This window comes from Hyaena hyaena, unplaced genomic scaffold (genome assembly GCF_003009895.1).
Source record: "Hyaena hyaena isolate Hyena2069 unplaced genomic scaffold, ASM300989v1 scaffold_1008, whole genome shotgun sequence".
Lineage (NCBI taxonomy): Eukaryota > Metazoa > Chordata > Mammalia > Carnivora > Hyaenidae > Hyaena > Hyaena hyaena.
Window position 1 is genome coordinate 470,172 of NW_024081641.1, and position 25,397 is coordinate 495,568.

At 38.7% G+C, this 25,397-nt stretch overlaps 1 protein-coding gene across 2 annotated transcripts in view; it reads left to right on the forward strand.

The window, feature by feature from the left end:
* ADGRG6 (adhesion G protein-coupled receptor G6) overlaps window positions 1-24,684 on the forward strand; it is a 137,796-nt gene extending 113,112 nt beyond the window's left edge. For both annotated transcript variants that reach the window (XM_039221757.1, XM_039221758.1), the window contains 4 exons: window positions 1,623-1,906; window positions 16,011-16,112; window positions 16,742-16,894; window positions 21,876-24,684. In XM_039221757.1, the coding sequence (XP_039077688.1) occupies window positions 1,623-1,906; window positions 16,011-16,112; window positions 16,742-16,894; window positions 21,876-22,054 (718 nt within the window). In that variant the 3' untranslated portion in view covers window positions 22,055-24,684. The remainder of the gene's footprint in view (window positions 1-1,622; window positions 1,907-16,010; window positions 16,113-16,741; window positions 16,895-21,875) is intronic.
* Window positions 24,685-25,397: the final 713 nt, after the last annotated feature.

Genomic DNA, 25,397 nt, shown 5'->3' on the forward strand with positions numbered 1-25,397 from the left:
CAGAATGGTAGCCATTTACATGAGAATTTTAAGATGAATTTAATTGCTTTAAATAAACTATCCAATCTTTGAGGCACCTAAGACCTTCCATAGTGTTAATTAGGCACAGGGGTGTCTGCAGATTGTCGTATTTGTTGACTTTACTCACTTTACATACGGCACAGGTTTTGTTTGTTTTTTTAATTTTTTAATGTTTATTTTTGAGAAAGAGAGAGCCAGAGCGTGAGCAGGGGAGAGGCAGAGGGAGAGGGAGACACAAAATCCAAAGCAGGCTCCAGGCTCTGAGCTGTCAGCACAGAGCCCAACGCAGGACTCGAATTCACAGAACTGCGAGATCATGACTTGAGCTGAAGTAGGAAACTTAACCAACTGAGCTACCCAGGAGCCCCTAGATGAAAATAATTTAATGCATATGGTATAGTTTTTAAATTGCTTTCATCTTGGGGTGCCTGGTGTGGCTCAGTTAGTTAAGCTTCTGGCTCTGGATGTCAGATGCTCAGATCATGATCTCATGCTTCGTGAGTTCAAGCCCCACATTGGGCTCTGCACTAACCGTGCAGAGCCTACTTGGGATTCTCTCTTTCTCTTTCTCTCTCTCTTCCCCTTTCTCTGCCCCTCTGTTGCTCCTTGTCTCTCTCTCACTCTCAAAATAAATAAATAAACTTAAATAAAAAAATAAATTACTTTCATCTATTTTCTGATCTCTATATATCATTCTGAATATCAAATACAGCCCCCCTCATCTCATAAAGATGTAATTAGTGTAAACTTTTTAACTGTTCATGAGAAGGGTCACTGTAGGGATATCACAGTTCTACAATAAGGTCTTGCTTCAACCAGGCTAATTACATTAATGGGAATTATTTTGCAGCAGTAATGGAATCCATGATCATGTGTGTCTTAAGTAGGAATTGGCTCTTTCCACATGACCAGAGATGTGGACATAGGCAATAGCTGGCATCGATTTTATGGCTAGGATGTCAGGGCCAGCAACTCTGCAGCGATCTCGGCCTGATCTTGGACCGAACTTGGCCTTTCCCTCAGAAATGTAAGGGGAGAGCTGCAGATCCAGAATTTGCATTTATGTTGGAAGCAGAAAGAACAAATAAGGGCCTTGCCAATTAAGTCTATGGAGAATAGCTCTCCCCAGAATCCCCTAGCCAACTTTGCTTCCCTATCATTTTGTAGAACAACGTCCACATGACCACCTCTTAAATGCACAGGTGTTGAGAAAATGAGTACTCAAGTCTCCCATGCTCTGGAATGCAGTCACGTAAGAGAGAAGTGTGGTACACATGGTTTCGGGGGAGCCACCAAAAGTGTCTTCGCACCAAGTCAGAATTCAAGAAGCCGCCTCATTTTCTTTTTAACTGTTGATTTAAATAACTAGATTAAGATGATGGCTATCTAAAACAACCCCTCCCCCCAAACAAACAGACAAACCAACAAAAAACTGTGTAAACATCAAAAAAGAAACTGCCGCCCAAGAAAATGAAGGGACTGTCTAAAGGCACTGAGAAAGGCCAAGCTGTGAAATCTACACAAGTCCAAACTAAGCCAGCAGATGTCTTTGGTAAACAGGATATGGTAATAAATCTCTTTCTTCTTTCTTCTTCTTTAAGCTGTTGGATTCAGGATCCAGTTGTATTTTATGTGACCTGTGCTGGGTATTTTGGAGTCATGTTTTTCCTGAACGTTGCCATGTTCATTGTGGTAATGGTGCAGATCTGCGGGAGGAATGGCAAAAGAAGCAACCGGACCCTGCGCGAGGAGGTTTTGAGGAACTTGCGCAGTGTGGTCAGCCTGACGTTTCTTCTTGGCATGACGTGGGGTTTTGCTTTCTTTGCCTGGGGACCCTTAAATGTCCCTTTTATGTACCTCTTCTCCATCTTCAATTCATTACAAGGTAAGGTGTATGGTACCTTTGCAATTTCTGCATTCTAATTGTATCGTGTTTGCAAACAGTTTCACATTGGGGCCAATGCCATGCTAAGTTTCTACTGCATTCTTCCAGGTAATGAACACAGTTCCAGGTACAGGGTACTCATTAAAAAGGTCTTGAATTTGTTGCGGTGATGAGTATCCCAAGCACTTGAAACGGTGCCTGACGGATAGTAGGTGCTCCATAAACCTACATGGTTGTATGACTAAATGGGGACTTTAAAGGGAGGCACAGGCACCTTTAAATTCTTCACAATTTTGCTTAGTATCCCATGGCCCAGAGAAATTTCTAGAATCTATGCAGAGACAGCAGTTCACCTGATTTGATGGCTCCTTGGATTTCAAAATAAATACCAATATTCTAGTTCAGAAATGCTCATTTTCTCATGAGATATAGCAGTTCAACAATTTCCCAAACATTTGCCAATGACCTTCTTTGTACAGAAATCAAAGGGCTCCCTTCAAGGAGCTTCCTGTCATGCTTCTGATTCCATAATACATACCCAAGTATACTCTATGAGGAATTTAATGTTTAAACTTAAGTAAATGTAAATCATGTTTTTGAAAGCTGAGTGACATTCTGTAAGATATTGGATTTCCCTTGGGTCATTGATAAAGCTCCCCGATGTTCAGAAGCACTGTGAGGCTCACACTACAGAAGGCAGGAGGTGACAAAGCTTGGGATTTTTTAGTAGGGTAGTCCTACCAGCTTACCGGCAGCTCCTGGCCATGCCCTGGTGGGTGTGGGAGGAAAGGAGGGCTGACTAAAGCTTCTTGGATCAGAGCTGGGGTGGCCAGCATGGTAGGATGCAGGCTTGCTCATCAAACTCACCAAACAAGATGCCTGGGCAGCCCCACCCCTACAGGTGTGTACTAAGAAAAGCTGGTATTTACCTGCAGGGGAGTGTTTACCGTTTCGTATCGTACATATCTGCTTTGCTTTGCCTCCTAGTTTTCCCACCAGCTTGTGAGTTCCTGAAAAAAAAAATCTGTCATGAAGCAGGTGCTCAGTGATTGTTTATTAAATGAATAAATAGATTGTTGGATGAAGAAAGGGGGAGCGGCTTTGGAGATGGCTTAAATCCAACCTGAGACTCTTCTGGCATAAAGAGGCATTAATTCAGCAGATTTTATTCAGGTTCACTGTCCATAATAGAGGAAATGTGTGGACTCAGTATCTTTAGTAAATAGAATAATAAGCCTCAAGCGCCCCTCCTAGAGATGGAAACTAGATAGGTAGCGTTGTGAATACATCTTCATTAGGATCTAGCTTTGTAAAGTGATCATTCCCCTAGTTAATCTCTTCTATAATATACAACATAAAAGTGCCTAGATAAATATTGACAAAAATGTCCATTAACATTAGAAATTCCATGGTTTTATGTTTCAGGCCCATTAATCTGCCAGCCCAACCTTGTTTTTGCTTTTAGAATTTCCTGGCACTTTCAGTAACCTTCAGCAGCTACAGTTGTCTGTTCAGCTCCATTTCCATTAATGAGAACTGGGATGTTTCATTTTTCCCAGCATAGGTCTCCTGTCAGGAGGGGAAAATGTTCTAAACCATCATCAAGTCACAGTTCTTCATGAATCGCTAACTTTCAAGACTGATGTTAAAATTATATAAATTCAGAACAGATTTCTGCACATCCCAGTGACATTAAAAACACTTGCCAAAAAGGAAATTTGAATTAAAACACAGAGGTACAGAGCACACCAGTCCATCAACGATTGCTTACTGGCCAGGCCTGTACAAAAACTTGTCAGGACGCTACAGAAAGTCACTTGGTGGTTTTTATTTGAGTCACTTTCTGAACCTTCCCAGAGAGGCTTGGCTGTTGTTGAAAGTATATGTTTTATTCAAAGATGCATATAGAATCTAGACAGTCTGGAGAAACAATTCAGTGAAGTCAGGTAGTATTTAGGCAAACTACCTTGTCTTTTTTATTCTTTTTGATTTTTTTTTTATTCCAGCAAAACAAAAACAAAAACAAAAACAACTTGACATGATCCCTTTGTCTCATGGAGCTTCTATTCTGGTAGGGAAGACTGACATTAATCAGTAGCCACCGTATAAAACGTAGCTGGTGGTGTTGAGAGCAGATGACAGAAGCCATGGTGTCTACACTGGAATCTGAAGGATCATCAGGGATGAACTAGGTAGAGGTGGAGGTAGGAACGGAGAAGAGATGATTTCAGGTGAAGGACACTCCATGTGCAAAAAACCTGTTGTCGTTAGTGATTATAGCATATGCCCCAGGAATTAAAAGAAAGTTCAGATAACCAGAAAACCAAGAATGAGCCATAGAGTGACAGAGTGGTATGCCTGGCACAAAAGGGAGGGCAGAAGGCCCTGTAGTTTGATCTTTCTAAGAACAGTGGGAAGTCTTTGAAATCTTTTAGGTCTATGAAATGACATGATCAGATGTGCATTTTATAAAGATGAAGCTGGACATAATGGAGAAGGGATTAGAGCAGCCCAGTAGTGTCTGCAGGGCAAGCAGAGAGGAGGCTATTGCAATGGTCCGGCTGAGACAAGGCAGTGAAGTATTTTAGACTGTGGTGGGGATGGAGGAGTGGGAGATACGTGAACAGAGTCAAGAGAAATTTTGGAAGTATGCTGCCACATGACACTCACCACTGGTTTGCTCATTAAAGTAGACTCTTGGGCACCTGAGCAGCTCAGTCAATTAAGTGTCTGACTCTTGGTTTAGGCTCAGGTCACAATCTCATGGTTTCATGAGTTTGAGCCCCACATTGGGCTCTATGCTGACAGTACAGAGCCTGCTTGAGATTCTCTATCTCCCCCTTTCTCTGGCCCATCCTCCACTTGTGCTCACTCTCTGTCTCTCTCAAAATAAATAGATAAATTTTTTAAAAAACTTATTTTTTTTAGAATGGTTAGGGTGATAGTCTTCTTGCTTAATGCAATGTTCTTTCTTTCTTTCTTTCTTTCTTTATTAATGTTTTATTTATTTTAGAGAGAGAGAGACAGCATGAGCAGGGGAGGGTCAGAAAGAGAGAGAGAGACACAGAATCTGAAGACAGGCTTCAGGCTCCAAGCTGTCAGCATAGAGTCCGATCAAGGCTTAAACCCACGAACCCTCAGATCATGACCTGAGCTGAAGCCAGATGCTCAACTGACTGAGCCACCCAGGTGTCCCTAGCTGACTAAAGTCTATCATTATTAGACTTAGCAGTGGCCAAAGACGTAGAGTTTAATACAGTATTCTGAAAACTAAATTTATGCCACATAGATTTTAATCTCAGATTTAGCTTGTAATGGAGCATCTGAAAATCAGACCCCACATGTCACCTTTTAGTGTTGTAAGAGATGGCGTGTGCGGGAAGGACAGGTGTCCAAGCTGGATCTGCAGTGAAATCAGGGCATCTCTGTACATGAGTGGCTTTTGCTAACAGGTTTCTTTTCATTTTCATCTATGTCTTCAAAACTTTGGTTCAAACGTGCTGGATAAAATGGATAAAAATCCATTTTATCTTGCAGGACTCTTATAAATAAATGCATGTATGGATATGAGGGTGTCCAAACACACATACAGATGTATAATCATATGGGTGCTTTCATAAATTTACATAGTCTACATATTAAAAGGTTATACATATTTTACTTTTATATTTTATTTTAAGGTTCAGTTTTAATATATATTTTTGTTATTATTACATGTGTTTTTAATTTTTATGTACATTTATAAGCATACAACGTAACTGCCAAAAATAGTGGTGAGAATCAAAGATTTATTGTAATCTGTGTGTTATAGCTTAAATTTTACCTACTTGAATAAGAAAATGAAATCATGAATTGAATCCAGGTTAAGCCTGAGTCTATTCTTTTCGAATTTCCCACAGTATATTGCTTTGTTCTTTTTTTTCTGCCGTCTTCACTTGAGTAGGTTATGTTTTAATCAGTCCACTGATTTTTTTCTCTTAAGATGAACAGATAAGTGTGTCTTCTCTTCCCATGGTGGTGTTACATATCTGTCCTTGCCATCTTTGCTGCTTTCCCCAGGTGAACTGGCAGATCACTGTATTTGAAATTTTTTTTTAAATTTTTTTAAAATTTTTTATTTATTTATAGGAGAGAGAGAGAGAGAGACAGCGTGAGCAGGGGAGGGTCAGAGAGAGAAGGAGTCACAGACTGAAACAGGCTCCAGGCTCTGAGCTGGCAGTCAGCACAGAGCCCGACGCGGGGCTCGAACCCCCGAACCGCGAGATCATGACCCAAGCGAAAGTCGGACGCTTAACCGACTAAGCCACCCAGGCGCCCCCACTGTATTTGAAATTTTAATTTTTTTCTAAAGAATACAACTTGAGAAAATGGTATGGTGTACAAATTGCTATTTAAAAGGGAACAGATGTTTGTCAAAAGCGTATCATAATTCACATGCCTGGGAACATTAGCCTACACTTCAGGAAATACAGTGTAACTCGTTTTAAAGAAGTAAAAGGCAATCCCCTGATTGTTGAGAAGATCTTGGCCAGAGTCCCCTAGGGCACCTCTGTCCGTTGGCAATATCGATGTACTTGTAGAATTAGATTATTGCTCTGTGATGAAACAGGTGCATACAGTTGCTTATTATAAAAATGATAGAGGCACCTGAGTGGCTTATTCAGGTGAGCATCCAACTCTTGATTTCAGCTCAGGTCATGAGCTCACAGTCCTGAGATCAAGCCCCACAGTGGGCTCTGCACTGGACACGGAGCCTGCTTAAGATTCTCTCTACCCCTCTCCCTCTGCTTTGTTCCTCCCACAGTCGCATATGCACATTTCTCTCAAAAACAAAATAAAAAAATTAAAAGTGATAAACAGTGGAGCGCCTGGGTGGCTCAGTCAGTTAAGAAACCAATTCCTGATTTAGGCTCAGGTTATGATCTCACAGTTCATGAGTTTGGGCCCTGCACTAACAGTGCAGAGCCTGCTTGGGGTCCTCTCTCTCTCTCACTCTCTCTCTCTCTCTCTCTCTCTCTCTGTCTCTCTGCTCCTCCCCTATTTGTGCTCTCTCTCTCAAAAATTTTAAAAAAACCTTTTAAGTGATAAACAGTATTCAGACTGTATGTTTTTTTTCATTAACTATACAAAAGTATTTGACACTACCAGTTAGATTAGGTTTTTTCAACATATAGGGAAGTTTAACACTCCTGACAAAGTTTACCAAAATCTGAAATCTAGTCCCATAACAAGAACTTGGTCTTCAATTTTCCCTTTCCAAGCATGTGAATTCAACAATATTGATTAATAGTAGTGGGCACAATCAGCCCATCTTCTGTGGTTCTGAAAATAGAAGCTGCCCTTGTGAACACAAAGGGTATAATCAGTCCACTCAGAGATAATGTTTGCCATTAATTAATTTGATAATATTAAGATACCCAGAGCAACAGAAATAATTTATATTTGCATAGTGCATTGTGGCTTACCAAAAAAAAAAAAAAAAAAAAAAACCCTCTCACGAAACATTCGTGATTTGATGCAATTCTTAAAAGAAGCGTAGAAAGTCTATACCCAAGAAAGAGGATATTTTCTCCAGTTTATAGATGAAGAAACAGGGGCAGAAGAGTTCATGACTCCTCTAAGATCAGTATGAATCTGACAATGCAATATTTATCATATAGCATATTACATATTAGGGGATAAAGTATAAGAAAAATAAAACAAATGACTGCCCTTAGAATTTTTTGTTTCAAAGTTTGTAGAAGTGAGTATCTGTATCCATTGAGAAAACCCATTAGTAATTATATACTTAATGAGTAAATGGTAATTTACTCTTTTTTTAAATTTTTAAAAAAGTGTTTTATTTATTTCTGAGAGAGAGAGAGACAGCATGAGCAGGGGAGGGTCAGAGAGAGAGGGAGACACAGAATCAGAAGCAGGCTCCCGGCTCTGAGCCGTCAGCACAGAGCCCGACACGGGGCTCGAGCCCAGGAACCACGAGATTATGACCTGAGCTGAAGTTGGACACTTAACCAACTGAGCCACCCAGGCGCCCCAGTAGTAATTTACTCTTACCCTTATTCAGAAAATAATAATTTAGGGACATAAATTTATTAATATTATTTTAACCTTATTGGTAAGCTAAGGAAATTAAATCAAATTAAGGGTTAGGAGCCTCCTAACCATTAAGCTGTGCTGTAATCACATGTGCAACATTAGGGAATCGTTGCCAAGGAAAAGAGAGAAACCACCTTTAAACGCTAACATCTGAAACGACATCATGTTGGCCGCGACGTTACACACGGCAAGGAAATAAATTACTCACCTTTTGGCATGGCATTTTCTGCCACAGAGAAATAATTTTCTAAAGGGCATCGTGGTAGTATGAAAGCAGGATTCAGGAGGTTCCCAAAGAGAGCCGTAAGCCCTGCCCCGCAGCCCTCTGGCTATGTCTCTGTGCCAACAGAATATATGCGCTGTTCAGAGACACGGACCTAGGCTTGAGGGGCAACTTCGAGGTAATCCAGACCATTTGTGTCAGAAATCGGTTATCTAGAGCATGCATCCTTTTTGCCCACGTAATGTGGCTTGATTAATTCTTGATCGATTTTCCCATCAAAACTCCAGAACCACGTATGCCTGGTTGACCTAAGATACCATTCACTCATCATTACTACCCACCGTGACTCCACCCTGCATCCCAGAACTTATCTATATCTGCAATCTTTCCCCTAATTGTGACTCTGGATCTTTATGATCCAGAGTAAGAAAAAGCTAACCGAGGCCATTTGTCGGAATTTGTTGATGATCATCTTGGTCCAAGTGTCAGTTGCCTTTAGTTAGTAAAGCACTCATTAGGAGCCGAGGACCTGAGGTTTTGGTTTTGGTTTGCTTTTTTTTTTTTTTTTTTTTTTTGGTCCACCACAGCTTCTCGAAAGTGACCTTTTAGAGACTTGATAGAATGGCAATAAGTGCTGTCCTGAATTTTACTGTACAACTTTCGTTTTTATATCCAAGGGGAGCTGTTCCTTGGCAATTTTTTTTTAACTTTTGATAATCAGGCTAAAGATCTGAGAACATCTCTTTGGCTACTCATTTTACATCTGCCTCAGAAAGCTGCAAATCTTTGCCAGAATCAACCAAAGAGAATGAGTCCCATGTGGGAGCCAAATTCCTAGCCAAAATATTGAGACTCAGTATTTTTTTTCTAAATACATAGTTAAATAGCTTTTATAAAGACCAAGGTTAAACACAGACCAAACATCTGCAGTGAATATAGTGCCAATACTTAGAAGGAAGTTTATTATTTGTTTTTTCCAATGTGCTGCTTGAAGGTGTTCTCAGGTCAATGACAGGACTAGATATGAAAAACCAGATCCTCCTCCACTTTTTTTTGAGGAGCTTGAGCGGGCAGGGGGAGGGGCAGAGGGAGAGGGAAGGAAGAGAGAGGGAGAGAGGGGGAGAGGGGGAGGGAGAGAGTATCCTAAGCATGCTCCATGCGCAGTGTGGAACCTGACACAGGGCTCAATCCCATGACCCTGGGATCATGACCTGAACAGAAATCAAGAGCGGGACACTCACCAGACTAAGCCACCCAGGCATCCCCCAAATCCACTTTTGGATGAGAGTTTTCAGAATGTTTCTCACTCTGAGTTTAGATCACTCCTGTAGGTGTTACTACACCGCATTTGCTGATGCAGCCTTGGCCCCCCGGGGTGTGCTTCCCTGGGAGGATCCGTGGAGGCGGAGTTCCTTACCTTTTCCTCCTTTGACAGTGCCCAGGGACAGGCCCACCCTCCCATAGCCGTGGGCACCATCCTCTGTCATGATTGAAAAAGTCATTTACTTTAAATAAGAAAATTGCAAAATTTATTGAGAAGTATGACATCTTGAATTTGCATAGTGATCTAAATTTCTTACATTTTTTACAATGTTTATTCATTTATTTTTGAGAGAGAGAGAGACAGAGAGAGTGTGAGTGGGGGAGGGGTAGAGAAAAAGGGAGACACAGAATCCGAAGCAGACTCCAGGCTCTGATGTCGTCAGCACAGAGCCCAACACAGGACACAAACCCATGAACCGTGAGACCATGACCTGAGCTGAAGTCAGACGCTTAACCCACTGAGCCACCCAGGAACCTCTAAATTTTCATTTTTTAAATGAGCAGATACCTCTGGTTAAGAAAAGATGGTGGTAAAAGGAAAACAAGGGTGAGGGGGGCTGGGTGTGTAGATGATGGGTTAGGAATCTCTTCATTTAAAATAGATTCAAGTTGGGGCGCCTGGGTGGCTTAGTCAGTTAAGCGTCCAACTTTCGCTTGGGTCATGATCTCGCGGTTTGTGGGTTCGAGCCCCGCGTCAGGCTCTGTGCTGACTGCCAGCTCAGAGCCTGGAGCCTGTTTCAGAGTCTGTGACTCCCTCTCTCTCTGACCCTCCCCTGCTCACGCTGTCTCCCTCTCTCTCCTAGAAATAAATAAAAATATTTAAAAAAAAAATAGATTCAAGTTTCTGTCTTCTTGCTCCAGCATGGAATCTGAATTCATGGGAGTAAAATAAAGAATCAAGGCAGTTATCAAGCCAAAGTATCTATAGCTAAGGAACTTTGGCTTGGATTCATTAGAGCAGTGGATTTTCAGGCTAAAATTCACCCAAGAGGGACCTTCATGAGCTCTGTTTTGTGAAATATAAAGGTTTCATGGAACTAGCACTAACCTGTCAAGATGAAGTAAAGGCTTTAATTCTGATTCAAATCTTTTCAGCCATTTCAGCCTCCAACTTTTATGGACTGTGTTCCCTGTTCCCTGGTCAGTTAAATAAAGCTGTAAGTCGGTATGAAGAATAAAGGCCAATTATCCTGGTCCCTGGTCACCGCTTAAAACCCTTTCCCGAAAGCTAGAAGAGCATGTTTTTCCAGGTGGTAGGGAGACATTCCGCGAGGTGCTGTGGGTCGATAGGAGGATCCTCAAAGGGAAAATGTTTGCTAGAGAAGAGAGCATAGATGGGGATGAGAAATCAAACAGATTCCCTTGGATGTCAGTGTAGAACTCTAAAGTTTTATGAGTTTAGTTCTGCTTCTGGCACCAAGATCTATAAATAGATCATGCAACAAAAAAAAAATAATAACAACCCTCAGAACTGAGGAGGTAGCAGCCCTCTGTTTTCTCACTTTGGCCTCCAGATCCCCTTGGCTTTTCAGCCACATTTCTCCTCCTCCTTCTTGGAGTGTTTAGAGTTTCTTTCCGTACTGAGTATGTGCAGTTCTTCCAGATGGGCATACGTACCACGTTTCCCACAGCTGAACTTTAAAAGGGATGGTTTGTTCTGTAAGAATCTGGGGATAATATTTATTGTCAGATGAATCTAAATTGACATGGAAAGGTCTAGTTACTATGACTAGTAAAATAATCTATTATGAGAACCCTATTCTGATTTAAAATGGAAACGTATCTCAAGGCTAAAGAATGAGCATAATACTTTGGCATTTAAAAATCTATTAAGTCCTAAGAATTCGAATTTCTCATGCCTGTCTAATTTTGTCTTGTGGCATCGCAGTTCATAGTAGGGACGGAGCATTTCAGCGACTGCTATCACAGCAGTTTAGAGGAGATATTCAGATTTTGAATCTAATTTGTATTCCAGTGTCTTTTGAACTTATTGGATGCCTGTATATTTACTGGCAGACGCAGAAGCTTAAAAATAAGCAATGCCTTCTAATGCTGTACAATTAAAATTTAGAACAATTCTGCACAATCTAAAAAATTGTTGTATTAAGTCGGTTTTATCTTATCTTTAACCTCTTCCTCTGTGTCTCTGGTCAGCATCAGACCCTCAGAATAATCCACATCTTAGCATCCCGGCAAGGCTGGGAAAGCGAATCCAAGAATTCATTCTCTCCCAGCATCCTCGAAACACCAGACGTAACCTCTGAGGCTTTTTTGTTCTCCAGTAGATATGGCATTTATAAAATGTGCTGAGTGTAACACAAGTGCAGCAACATCTGGCAGCTTTCACCTTCTGCTCTCCACGAATGAAAATCATTTGCTCAGGGAAAGACCCTGTCGCCAGAAATGTATGAGAAGGAAAAGTTTCTAATTGAAGTTTCTAATCTCAGCCCTAACATGAGATTTTGTTAAATTGTTGGAGAACACGTAGAGAACACATAGTTACCTGTATTTTCAGCTGCGTGACAAAAATATGAAACCTGCAGATTCTGCCCCAGTTAACAAAAATAGAGTAAACTGAGGCAGGGGCTCAATTCTCAGCCTCCTTCATCTGTAACTTGTATTGACCTTTCCTCAGGCCTCCATGCTTCCTGCTCCCTTTACTCAGAAACTGCCACCGTCTCTCAGAAACTTAAAAAGATCTGTTAACCAGTTCATATCATTTATATACCGTGGTTATTCACACTACCAGGGATCCTAAAAGGTATGTTTACTTTTTAAAGGGATTCTGTGTATCAGCAAACTGCATAGAGGATTGGAGTTGTAGGTAGGGAAAAGCTTTGAAAAGCCATCTGATTTTATCAGTCAGTGTGAAGGTGAGGTGCAAGCCCAGTGATGTCTACCCCCCCCCCCCCCCCCCCCGAGGAAGGTGGATCGCCTGCAGGTGCTGACTGAGGGTTTCCGTAGTCTGCCTGCTCTGAGACCCGTGCCTGGGCCAGACCAGTCTGCACGCAGGTCTCTTCTCTCTAGCTCCTCCTGCCCAGCCCGGCTGCCACCTTTCTGTCCATAGCATAGGACCTCTGGAGCTGTGTGGGTACCTCTTCATTTGTGGTCAGAATGACTGAAATTTGATTCATATTTATTAGAGCTTTCATTTAATGTTAGAACTCCCCAGAGGGCCCAGGTGGCTCAGCCAGTTGCGCGTTAGACTCTTGGTTTCAGCTCAGGTCATGGTCTCATGGTTCCTGGGTTTGAGCCCTGTATTGGGCTCTGCACTGACCGCATGGAGCCTTCTTGGGATTTTCTCTGTCCTTCTCTCTCTCTCTGCTCCTCCCCCACTCACACTTGCACTCTCTCAAAAATAAAAATAAAATTTAAAAAAATACAGTTAGAATTTCTCTACCCTTTCTGGTATCATTCCAGACAAATTACTAGGTCACTAGGATATATTTCCTTCAGTGATTACTTTATTAAAAGTAAAGTATTAGTGGAGCGACTATGTGGCTTATTCAGTTAAGTGTTTGACTCTCAGTTTCAGTTCAAATCATGATCTCAGTTTTCATGAGATCTGACAGTGAAGAAGCTGGTTGGGATTCTCTCTCTTTCTCTCTCTCAAAAAAAACATTTTAAAAAAGTAAAGTATTAGTAATAATAGAACAATATTTTTACTTATATAAATATATATAAATGATATAATCATAAAAATAATAAAATGGTAATATTACTGATGACCAGTATTACTTCACTTAGGTCATTGTACATCTTATTTATACCTCTCATAGATAAATGCATTTGCATCTCCCAAGAGTTTTTGAGTAGGCTACTTGTATATTTGAAATCGGTGACCAGTAATTTCAGGAGGTATTTATAGAGCACCTCCTTAGTGTCAGGCACTCACTGATGACCAAACAAGACATCAGTCCCAGAGGAAGAGAATAGCCATGCTCCTTCACTGCAGCCTGGGCCCATCCACTGTGTTCCTCTTCTCATAGTTCATAATGTAATTTATTCTGTAATAAAATTATGAGCCATAAAAACCTACAAACCTAACTTCCGATGTATTTCGCAACTTGCACTATTTAAGTCAAAAGAGAGTACTTTCAGTACTTTTCCCCACTTTTCCGATTGTACACACTGCAACGTAATTTACAGTTTTCTTGATGAATACTCCACATTTAAAAAAAACAGGTAAGTCTTAATGTCCCTTACATGTACTGTAATATTTTTTACTTTTATACCTTTCCATGCTAGACCCTTCACTTCATGAAAGCAAGGATTGCCTACCTTGTTGACTTTTGAATATTCGGCTCCTAAAACAACATTTCCTCCTGCTGAGCAGTGCTTAATAGTCACTGAATGAATCACCCTTCTTTGGAAACTTCCCTTCCTCCCCACCCAAAGCTTTCTTCAAATTCAGTTCAAGCCCTACATCCTCTAAAAAAAAAAAAAAACCCTCCGTTATGTAGATATTCTGTTTAGTGTGGTGTATTACTAAGGCAGTATCTGTGCATCTAACTTGCATACTTTTTAAAAACTTTTGCCTTACATATATGTTCATTATAGTCTATAGATCCTTAATTAGTGTTCTACTCCTGTGTTTCATCCCCCATCTCCAAATACATTTAACACATACAAATGTACATGTAAGTATGCAATCAACTCATGTAAAATAGATGAGCAGTTAATCATGCTTACTATTTGTTCAACAAACATTCATAGAGTTCCTGCTTAGTCCCTGGTATCCTTCTGGGAATGGCCACTACAGCCTTGAGTGACAAATATCCTTGTGCTCTTGGAGCTTATTATCTACCAACAAGAGACAACTAAGCAAACAAATGAATAAATAAATAAGGAATACAAGAATATTAGGTATTGATAAGGGCCATGACAAAAGTATGTGTCAAGGTGTGACTAGAGGCTAAAATATAAAATGGAAATGAAATAATCAGTTGATGAGTTCCTCTTTGAGGAGTTAGCAGTTGATCTGACACCTGTGTGACAGGGAGCAGTATTGGGAAGATTTGAAAGAAGAGCCTTTGAAGTACTAGCAGGAATGAGCTTGAGATACTGGTGTGAGGGTAGTGACAAAGAGGATGTTTGTGTAGGCCGTTAGTAGTTTGAGATGCTGCTAAGTGGAGATATAGCCAGTGAAGATGTCCTATAAGCAGCATGGGTTGGCATCCTGATGGAGGTGGTGGTGGGAAGAGAAGGGAATGAGGGCAGATGTCAAAATTAGCACGTGGCATGCATACAACATGCCCAGAGGAGATGAGAACCTACTGGGATAGAAAAGATAGAAAACCAGGTCTGAGTTGTAGATGTATCAACATTTACAAGTAAAACTGAGAAAACTGCTAAAGAGACCAGGAAGCAAATAAGGAAGATACCTAAGAGAAACAGTGTCAAGATAATCAATCGTGCTGAGTGCTGTTGAGGGGGTCTACTCAAATGGGAACAAAAAGTGAGTTAGCAATGCCGTAGTCATGCTAACCTTTACAAGAGCAATAGCATCGCAGGTGTGGGTAGTAGCCCATTTGGAGTGGGTTGAGAAGAGAAGAACAGAGAAGTGGAGACAGTAAAAATTAACCATCTCATAAGCTTTGGAACTAGGAATGAAAAAGTTGAAGCTGAAAGAAGATTGGGGGTTAATGGAGGAGCATTTTGTGTTTAATTTTTACAGAGAGTTACTAGAACATGCTGGTATGTAATGGGAGTAACCAAGTATAGAGGAAATGAAGGAGAAATCAATCAGGCAGCAGAGGGAGGGTGAAAGTGCAGAAGCAAACTCCTTAGAAGGTTGAAAGTGGTTGGCTTCCAAAGCCAGTTAGTGATCCGATTAGTTTTTGATAGATTCAGGGAATGCTTATAAGTATGAAGACTATTTAACAATACAGAAATATTTCGCATTAAAATATTGAGAAACTAAAACAGGCCAGGAGCCACCTGAATTTACTGATTTTTGGCCATTTTTGACCTGCAAAATACCATTTTTTATGGCCCAAACTTACAATAATATGCATACATTAAGCAGCTTAGAATACACAAGTTACAATACATGCTGAGCTTATGGATAGTTTCCATTTTCTCTTTTCTCTAAATTTTATAAAATACTTTAAAATAATTTTAAAACAAGTATAAGTGAAATGTTAAATTCCTCTTATGTTGAATATTGCCCAATTCAGCTTAATCTTTAGGTTAAGTCATAATAATTGCTGAACAGAACAGTAAAGACAGAATCAGATCTGTGTAATTATTCTAGTTTTAACTGAACCTTTATGTTCAGTTCTAAAGAATTAAAACATCTACTACATACTTCAAAATTCCTTAGGATCTTTGTTTCTTAGTTACTCAGATATAAATACAAACAAACAAAAAGACAACTTCAAATGAATCTATGTGTTTTATAAGATTTATATTAAAAAATGTATCTGTTGGCTTAAATGTTTATATCTTCTTTTATTGCAGGCTTATTTATATTTATTTTCCACTGTGCTATGAAGGAAAATGTTCAGAAACAGTGGAGGCGTCATCTCTGCTGTGGTAGATTTCGGTTAGCAGACAACTCAGGTAAAGGTGCATGTTGGCAATTGGTTTTTATACCTGAGGGTAATCAGAAACCTTTCTCATTTGGTCTTCCATTGTCAGAACAACCCAGTCCCAATGGTAGTAAATTATAAAGGTGGAGGATGTGAAGATATTAGTTGAAGTCTTAGAACATTAGGACTGCAGGAGATCTGAGGACTCTGGGCCTCACCCTTCTGTTCTGCAAAGAAGCATGAATTCCACCCAGGTGTGAATTGTCCAGGGTTTTGTGTCTAATTTAACAGTTACAACATCCCGAGGTCCCACTGTAACATGTGCACCTTTCCACAGTTTTGAGGTCCTCAGTGACATTATTAGGCAAAGGGATTTTTCTCATTATAAAAAAATACTTGAAGAGTAGTATTACTTTTTTTGGTAGTGATTACTTCTCACCCTTACAAAATTAAAGTAGGATTTTAAACAATATGTGCAAAGGGTCAAATTAAGAAAATAGTTTATTACTGTTCATATGCCAGTCTCTTCTCTGAGCCATTGCCGGCATATGAGAAAATTGAATGCCTTGGATAAATTTCTCAAATAATGTGGTGAGGATTCTTCAGAGGAGAACATATTCCCCCTAAAGCAGGTTCATGGAGAGATGTTATTTCTTTCAGACTGGAGCAAGACAGCTACCAATATCATTAAGAAAAGTTCTGATAATCTAGGAAAATCTTTGTCCTCAAGCTCTATTGGGTCCAACTCAACGTACCTTACGTCCAAATCAAAATCCAGCTCCACCACCTACTTCAAAAGAAATAGCCACACCGGTGAGTCATTCTGGAGGTGGGAAAGATGTTCTCTGGTACATTTCTCATCATATTTTTATTAGAATTGGCATATCATGAAGATTGACAAGTCACAGAACCCATAAGGTGCTTATGTTAGATTTATGAAAATCATAATATATTTGAAGACTCAATCCAGCACTTTTGTGAATATTTTGTCTTTTTTTAATCCTTTACAACCAAAATTGAATCCACATAGCCATAATATTACTACCTCTGAATGTTATTTACTTCATTTGATTTAAAGCTTAGTTTTCTTTTAAAAAGTATGTTATCTAAATTTAAAAGTTATGTGTTTTTACTTTAAAAATATAGAAATTGAGTTGTAATTATTCGTAAGAAAGCATATTTCATAACTTACTATGAAACTTAATTGGCAAGTTGACAGGGGTACAGGTGGAAACACCATCCAGGATGTATGTTACATTTAAGACTCAAGTCCTTAACTTTGGATGTGTTATTGGCAATTACTATTTAAGTCACTGAATAAATATACTAGAGAACATAATATTTGGAAAGTGATACAGGATGGTGAGAAACACCATCTTTGCTCATCTCCTGGTACTTCATGATATTTACAGTGACCACAGGCTCTGACACTGAGCATATGTATGAACAATCCTGAAGACAATGTGGAAATAAAGACTCTTTTGCAGTACTTGATAGCCAGCGAGTGGTGTGAAATGTTGCAATCTTTTAATAGTTTCAAGTAAAATAGAAGAATTGCTGCTTTGAAACACTAAATATACCTCAAGCAAACACCTGTCACCACTTAGCACCCAACACTTTCCTCATTAAAGATGCTTCTAAAAGAATAATAGAAATAACTTTTTAACTTTGAATTTGTTTGGTAACTAAACATAAGCAGAGGCAAATGGCACTTGAAGAGATTAATATTTGGTATTTTGCAGATAGGGAGTATGCTGTGTAAGGTATATGTAAATGTTCACATTGCAAACAGTTAACATTTCAAGTGACCCGCATGCACATTTGAGTCCTCTCACATGTCCTTGCTTGCACCACCATCTGTACCTTGCCACTGGAATAGCCACTGCCTGAGATTTAAGATAGCAGTATGGAAAAATGTTTGAGCATTTTGAGGGTTGTTAATTCCAAAATTAATTCTCAAAGAAATATCTGAAAACTCAGAACAGGTTAGGACAGCAGTTTTCAAAGTTTCTTAGAGCAGAGGACAGTTTTGAGAATGAAATAAAAGTTATGGACTCTCTTCCAGAACAAGATGCAGCCTCTGAGTCCTGTATGCAAACAGTCTACCTCAATTAAGAGATCTGTGTATCCTTCTTTAAATACCTCTGTAAGAAATTTGGTGGCAGATAAATGGTCTGAGATAGGTTATTCTACCTAATGGGTGGTTTCCTGGCACAAAATAGCTTTTACTTATAATGAATGAATTTTTAACTTTTATTTAATCAAACTTAAAATTAGATACATATATGATCATTTCAATAGATGCAGAAAAAGCATTTGACAAAATACAGCATCCATTCATGATAAAGAACAGAGTAGGTTTTAGAGGAACATACTTCAACATAATAGAAACCATATATGAAAAACCCACAGCTAACATCCTACTCAGTGGTGAAAACTGAGAGCTTTTCCTTTAAGATCAGGAATAAGACAAGGGTGTCCACTCTTAGCCCTTCATTCAATATAGTACTGGAAGTCCTAGCCATAGGAATAAGACAAGAAAAAAAAGGCATCCAAATTGGTAAGAAAGAAGTAAAACTTTCATTATTTGTAGATAACATGATATTACATATGGAAAACCCTAAAGACTCTATCAAGACTACTATAAATGATAAGTGAATTCAGTCAAGTTATAGGATATAAAGCTAATATTCAGGAATCTGTTGCATTTCTATATACTAATAATGAGGTAGCAGAAAGAGAAATTGAGAAAACAATCTCATTTATAAGGAAAAAAATACTCATTTTGCCTATGTTCTAAAATACAAAGAGTGTATATTATATATCAATGAATAACCATTAGACCAATCAAATTGTTGTCCTCTTAACACATGTAAGAATAGCTAACCAGAAACATGCCGCTATTAAAAGGAGAGAGAAGAGGACAAGGTAGATCATTTGGAACAGGGGACATTTTGGAAGTATTAATGAAATATTTAGAAGTATTTAAAGATCATGGATAAAACTGACGAAAAGTTAAAAGGAAATTCAGAAATTGAGGTACCAAAGATAAACTTTGCTATTTTAAAATGTGTATTTTTTTAAGGAATGCATTAATGGTTTTCTGTTTCCCATAACAATACCCTTGGGGTTAAATGAGTTTTTGTCAACTAGCATAAAGATATAGTCAGCTACATGATATTACTTCTGTGATATAGTAATTTATGGTTTTTGATCAAGTGATGTATGAATGGCCTTTAGCTACCTAGCCATTTCTCAGTAGGACTGCTGGTGTACTTGGGTCACTCAAAGTATGCTGAAAGTCACTGCATATCATCATGGATATCTAGTTAATGTATTTCTTGGAATTGATCTAGAAATTCATATGTTTATGGTGTAGATAATGTCTTCTAAGAGCATTCCTTCAGCAAAAGTGGATCATTCAGGTAAACGTTTATTACTTTTTTGAATGCATGAATTTTTTGCAAGGTGATAAAAGAATATTTGCATGGATTAAACTAAGGCTCTTGCTGCACCAGCAAAATTGCTTCTTCTTTACAATATTTCTCAGTTAGCACAATGATTCCTGCACTGAGCTGGAATTTCTGAAATTTCAAATGGTTGTGTGCTGTGCTGGGTCTTCTCTGCATGTGGGTGTCTGCAAGCTGCTCCTTCTAGGAAATGTACCATGCTCTGGAGATATGGGGTCACATATAAGGTAAAATAGTGGGGGAGGGGGGAAGCAGTACTTGAGAAGTTTGTTATAGAAGGGAGTGAAATTCTTTACTTTTCCATCGCTCTTATGAATTACTGGATATGCCATGGTACATTCATAGAAGTCATAATAGAGAGATTGTCAATTCCAAGCCTGCTTTTTGAAGATTTTTATCTGCTTGATATTTCAGCATAGGTCAAGTAATAGTTCATTTCCCTAGCCCCTGGTTTTCAAACTAGTAACTACAATCAAAATCTATGTTGTTAATAATGTAATACCTAACCAGAGGACTGGGAATAGCATATATATTGAAATATAACCCTTGCTCAGAATTTTACTTTATTGACTATGAAGATCCAGAAGATTGGATCACATATATGGAAATGACCTGGTCAAAATTTCTAAAAGATAACAAGCCACTGAACGTTGTCGCTGAAGCAGAATGAATGTATCCTTGAAGCTTCTTTGAGGACGTATGGTTTTCTAAAAAAAAAAATTAAGCAGAAATTATTTGTTACTGATATCTAAATCAATAGAAAAATCCCCAATAGAAAACCAATGGCTAGTGAATGTATGAACTGAAGGAAACACAGAATCAATCAGCTTGCTGAGAGCTAAATGGGGAGGGACCCTTCTACAATGACTCCCTAAGCCTTTTCCTCACCAGGCCTGGGACATGACCATTCTGCCATGCTTCATGAACCATCTCTTCTCTCTTTTTTCCTTTAAGTATGGAATGAACACACCATTTCCTCTTTTAGTCTTTATTTATTTAGTGTCTGCTTCAACAAAGGACAACAGTTGAACAATCTGAGTCATTTCCAGAGACAACAGATACAGTGATGATGGCTTTTATCAATTACTGATGGATCTTTAATGTTGTGTCACATACTGGGTGCAACTTATTCAAAGCATAGAAATGCCTGCAATTAACATTACAAATTTGGAGCCATAATTCCTTGAAGCAGCTTTTCATAACAGAGTTTTAGCCTCTTCTGCAGTGAATAGAGAAGATACAATGTAGAGGACTGAGTGCTTTGTACAAGGTCACATTTGTTCCTTCATTGGTGTGAAATCTCTGTGGTTAATTTTTGGGTAGAATTTTTCTCCAATATGTGTTGGGAAAGGGAGCAGGGTAGATACTGACGAAAAGATATTCATAGGGTAAATGAAGACAGCCAGATGTATTGGTAGATAATAGAGCTTCTGTGAATTTCAGAGTACTATCTGAACCAATTTTAGAAAGGTTTTGGGTCTAGAGAAATAATATTTAAATAGAATATGATATTGAGTGTTGAATCAGTAAATTGTACACCTGAAACCACTATTACACTGTATTGTATGTTAACTAACTGGAGTTTAAATAAAAACTTACACATAAATGAATTAGAAAAATTCAGAATAGAAAAGTATTTAGCAGTCCTTTATTACTATCAATTGTTTTGATATTCTTGCCATCAGTAAAAACATCATTCTTGGCATAGTTCATAAAATACCCTTTCATGTTTATTTTCATTCACTTTATTCTCCCAAATCCTTTAAATTATATTTTATAAAAACTTTTATTGTGAAAAGTGTCAAACATATATAAAAACTAGAGAGGACAGTATGATGAATCCTCTTGTGCCTGTCAACTCATGGTCATCTTCCCATTCCTCTCCCCCCCCCCACACACACATATTATTTGGAAATCATGTCTTAGACATCAAACATTTCCTCCATAGATAGTTTGGCATCTTTTATTTGTTATATAATCCGTCCCTGCTTTTTTTTTAGTTACTTGCCACATATATTTTTGTGGCAATTTTCTAATTATTCTATTCACTGATTCTGAAAAATACCACTTACAGGAATATTTCTTGAAACAAATTCCAACACAAATTACTAGAAGGCAAATTAGCATTCATTCATGCATAGGAATGCGCTTTGAAGACAAAAAGCATGAAGTTTTAGAGCTGTGTGTTACCTAACCTAAGAAAGAAACAGAGCTGCCTTTCCTTTGTATACTTCTTTAATGTGCAAAATAGTGTCCAGTTTGGTGGCATTTAGGCATGTCACCCACTCATCTTGTAGCCTGACTTTTTGTATCATTTCTTTCAGACAATGCTTTCACGAACAAGTCCTCATCCAAATTGACTCATGCCGATGGAGAACAAACATCAATCATCCCCGTCCACCAGGTCATTGATAAGGTCAAGGGTTATTGCAATGCTCATTCAGATAACTTCTATAAAAATATTATCATGTCAGACACCTTCAGCCACAGCACAAAGTTTTAATGTGTTTAGTAGAAGAAAGAAGAATCTGTCACCAGAAATGTGAAAATCTGCAAGCAGTGGAAACTATGACTGGCACATGTGAACATGCTATGACCTAGGTAACTGCATGTTCATGTAGGAGGAATGTATTTTGTTAAGAAAGCCTTTGTAAAATTTTAAAATCTGTCTTTTCAGTGTATTTCTTCCATGCGGGAGTTTCCACCATTACTAAAACTTTAGTACTGAGAGCAGCATGACCCAGTAGCTACAGGGCGTATGATTTTTTAAAATATATAATTGGATCAGATTCATCAGAACTCGGGGAGATGGGGGACATTAAAGTTAGTGGACAAGGAAGGGACAGATCAAGGGAAGGGTACTTAATGGCTCATCACACCCCACTGTTAGGTTTTGGATGTGGCCATTTGCTACATCATCTTTCTCAGCAATGAGAAACAGACAAATAGTCATGACCATTTGGATGCGCCTAAGTCCCAGTGCTAGGTTCTTTGAATGCATTTCTGCTTTTTCAATAACATTTCAACCAGAGATACAAAAGAATACTTAATGTCTGACCCAAAGGTTAGGAAGGAATTCTTTCTTACTCTACCAAATGTTTAACCTTCAAGACATTAATATGCTTGAGAAAGAAAGAATATCCAAAATTTTGACCCAGTTACAATGAGGCCCTGTACATTTCTACTTTTTTCACTTATCCTACTCAAGACACAATCCTTAAGCTTCATCATGAATTAGAATTTAATCCCATACATTTGAATCAAGTATGTTGACATTCCATTAATGTAGACTTCCCACTACTTATTGAAGAACGAATCCCTTAGACCTCTGGTTTTTCTCTTCTACTGTCATTTGAACCCACAGACTTAGGGGAGGAACAAAAATTTCCATTAGGCATATTGTGTATAATAGTCTCTCCCTTTTAGGAAATATAGTCATTGAGACTCTATGGTCCTGTTCTTGCTCTAGAGACTAGGACATTCCCATTTGCACAATTAGAAAGCCTCTTCCTTTTCAACTGTTTTGTTCCAGTGAATATAAACCGAGGCATATGGGTGACTTGTCATAATCAAAATAATTTATAAACATGTGGGTCTGCAAATGCTAGTCTAAAAACCATTTGTACATAAGTCCTCTGATTATAAGAGCCAGAGTAGGTCTGGCAAGATAGATGGAGTGTTATTTATGGATTAGGCTTCAGCATGCAAGGCATGTATATTAAGCAGTTTTCCTAATTTTCAGACTACCCTAAGTAAATTACTTACTAGTGAATGTGTTGGAGATGACATTTAAATTGTTTAAGTGATGACGTTGTATCTCAGTCCTTAGAAATTGGTCTCAGTACATGTTGTACCTTTACATTTACTCTGGGTTATCGGGGAAGTATCAGGTTCTGGGAGATATCAGCCTAACTGACCAGGAGATAAGACATAGTGGCACCACCAATCTGCTTAAAGGCAGAAGCCAGGACTGAGTACTTGGGACCCATTCCTCTCTGCTCAGAAAACAGGTGGCTCTCAGTCTGAGACCGAGCAGAGTTGTCAGACTATACAGCATCCAAGGGGCCTCTCACCTTTTTCTGATCTTCAGTCATAAAGTGATTTGCCAGACTTGAATGGATGATAAGATAATATGGTGGTGGGGTTTTATTACATTTCATTTTTCAGCAGCATGGAACACTGTCCAAGGAGACACGAACATTCCCCAGCTTGGCTTTCACAAGGGAGGAGTATATATAATAGGAAAGGAGAGTAAATCTTCAAGTCACTAAGATTTGCTACAGTAGAGCCAAATCCTTTTCTATAGGCATATTATTAACAGGCTCCTTATTTTGGCAGAGGTTACATGTAGATGAAAATTAATCGTAAATAGTCACTGAATCTTCATGTACTTTACCCCAAGCCTTAGAGATTCATGATAGAATTTCATTAGCATTCTGGTGTGATATTTCTACCCCAAAGTGCCTATTTAATTAATAGTAATGAAGAGACAGCTTCCAAAATGGCTTTGATTTCTACTCATATTCATTCAGATCTGGGAAAATGTTTTTTATTTTCATATTTGACAATGGTGTCAACTCTGAGTTAGAAAGTTCCAGTAATCAGGTAAGGAGAGACGAAGAAACAGCTGAGTAAAAACATTTGCAGGTGGATTTAAAAGACCAAGCCAAAATCTATGCTCAGTTCCGAGCATGAGCTTCTCTCATTCATTGGGTTGCCACAGAACAGAATTGCAGGAATTTAGCCATGGAGCCAAAATTTAGATTAGCCTAACCTTGAGAATAATATCAATTCAGCTTCCCTGTTTTTGTTTTTAATTCTTTTTTCTCTTTTTTAAACTGCATTGTGTTCATCTAGAGACCTAAGGTATTATCGTCTATTCTGATCATTGTTCCCTGCATCCTGAAGCTTTTCTTTGTCCATTGTTGGCATAGACTCCTTTGTACATATTTATTTATTTGTGTTTATAAATGCCAGCTCATTTCATATCTTAGCTTTATATTGCCTGGATTTGTTATTTTAATTAACTTTCTTTGGGAGAGACTGTATATATATATATTTATATATATATGTATGTTTTTCTAAATACTTTGTGAAATCGTTTTCTGTAGCAATATCTTTGAATATGATGAATAAAAGTGACTGTGAGTGCAAATTAGAATTAGTAGTAAGAAGCTACTATAGCTGATTTGCCATTTTACTTAAATGGAAAATGTTTTTCAAATAAATACTTACATTGTTCGTGTTCCAAATTATTTAGTTCCTTTATGAATGAGTGTTTTGATTTCTGACTTTTAAATAGAAAAAGATCATTTGACAACCGGAAAATAATCTGCCACCAATTAAGCTGGTGACATGACGCTGCTTTGCCAAAACACTAAGAATGAATATATTATGAAGATCCAGTTCACAGGGGATTAATGCATGTTGAAGTTCTTGGATTTTCTTAAGATGATTGATGTGAAGCCAAGCTCTGGGAAGGATTAGAAATAATGTAGGTTCCTTTTTGAGGATGTCTTCAGCATCTTGAGAAGGGAACCAAGTCAGTAGTATTACACAGAGTTAGGTCCTGAGATGTTTTCTCACATTTCTAGTTGCTGTTTTCATTGTGAGAGTCTTAGAAAATGATCGAATTTAGCCAGCTTCACTTGCATGATTAGAACAGAACCTCCCCACATCCCTTTGCTGTGGTTATTTCGGATAACTCTTTTCTGCGGAGAGCCAAGGCCAATTTGGCTCACAGCCCCACTCAGTGCTAAGTTGTGAGGCGTGTTGGCTGGTCACTGTGCAATCAGGTCTTCTGAGCCAATGTTCACAACTCCCGGCCAAGCCATGGTAAGCAAACA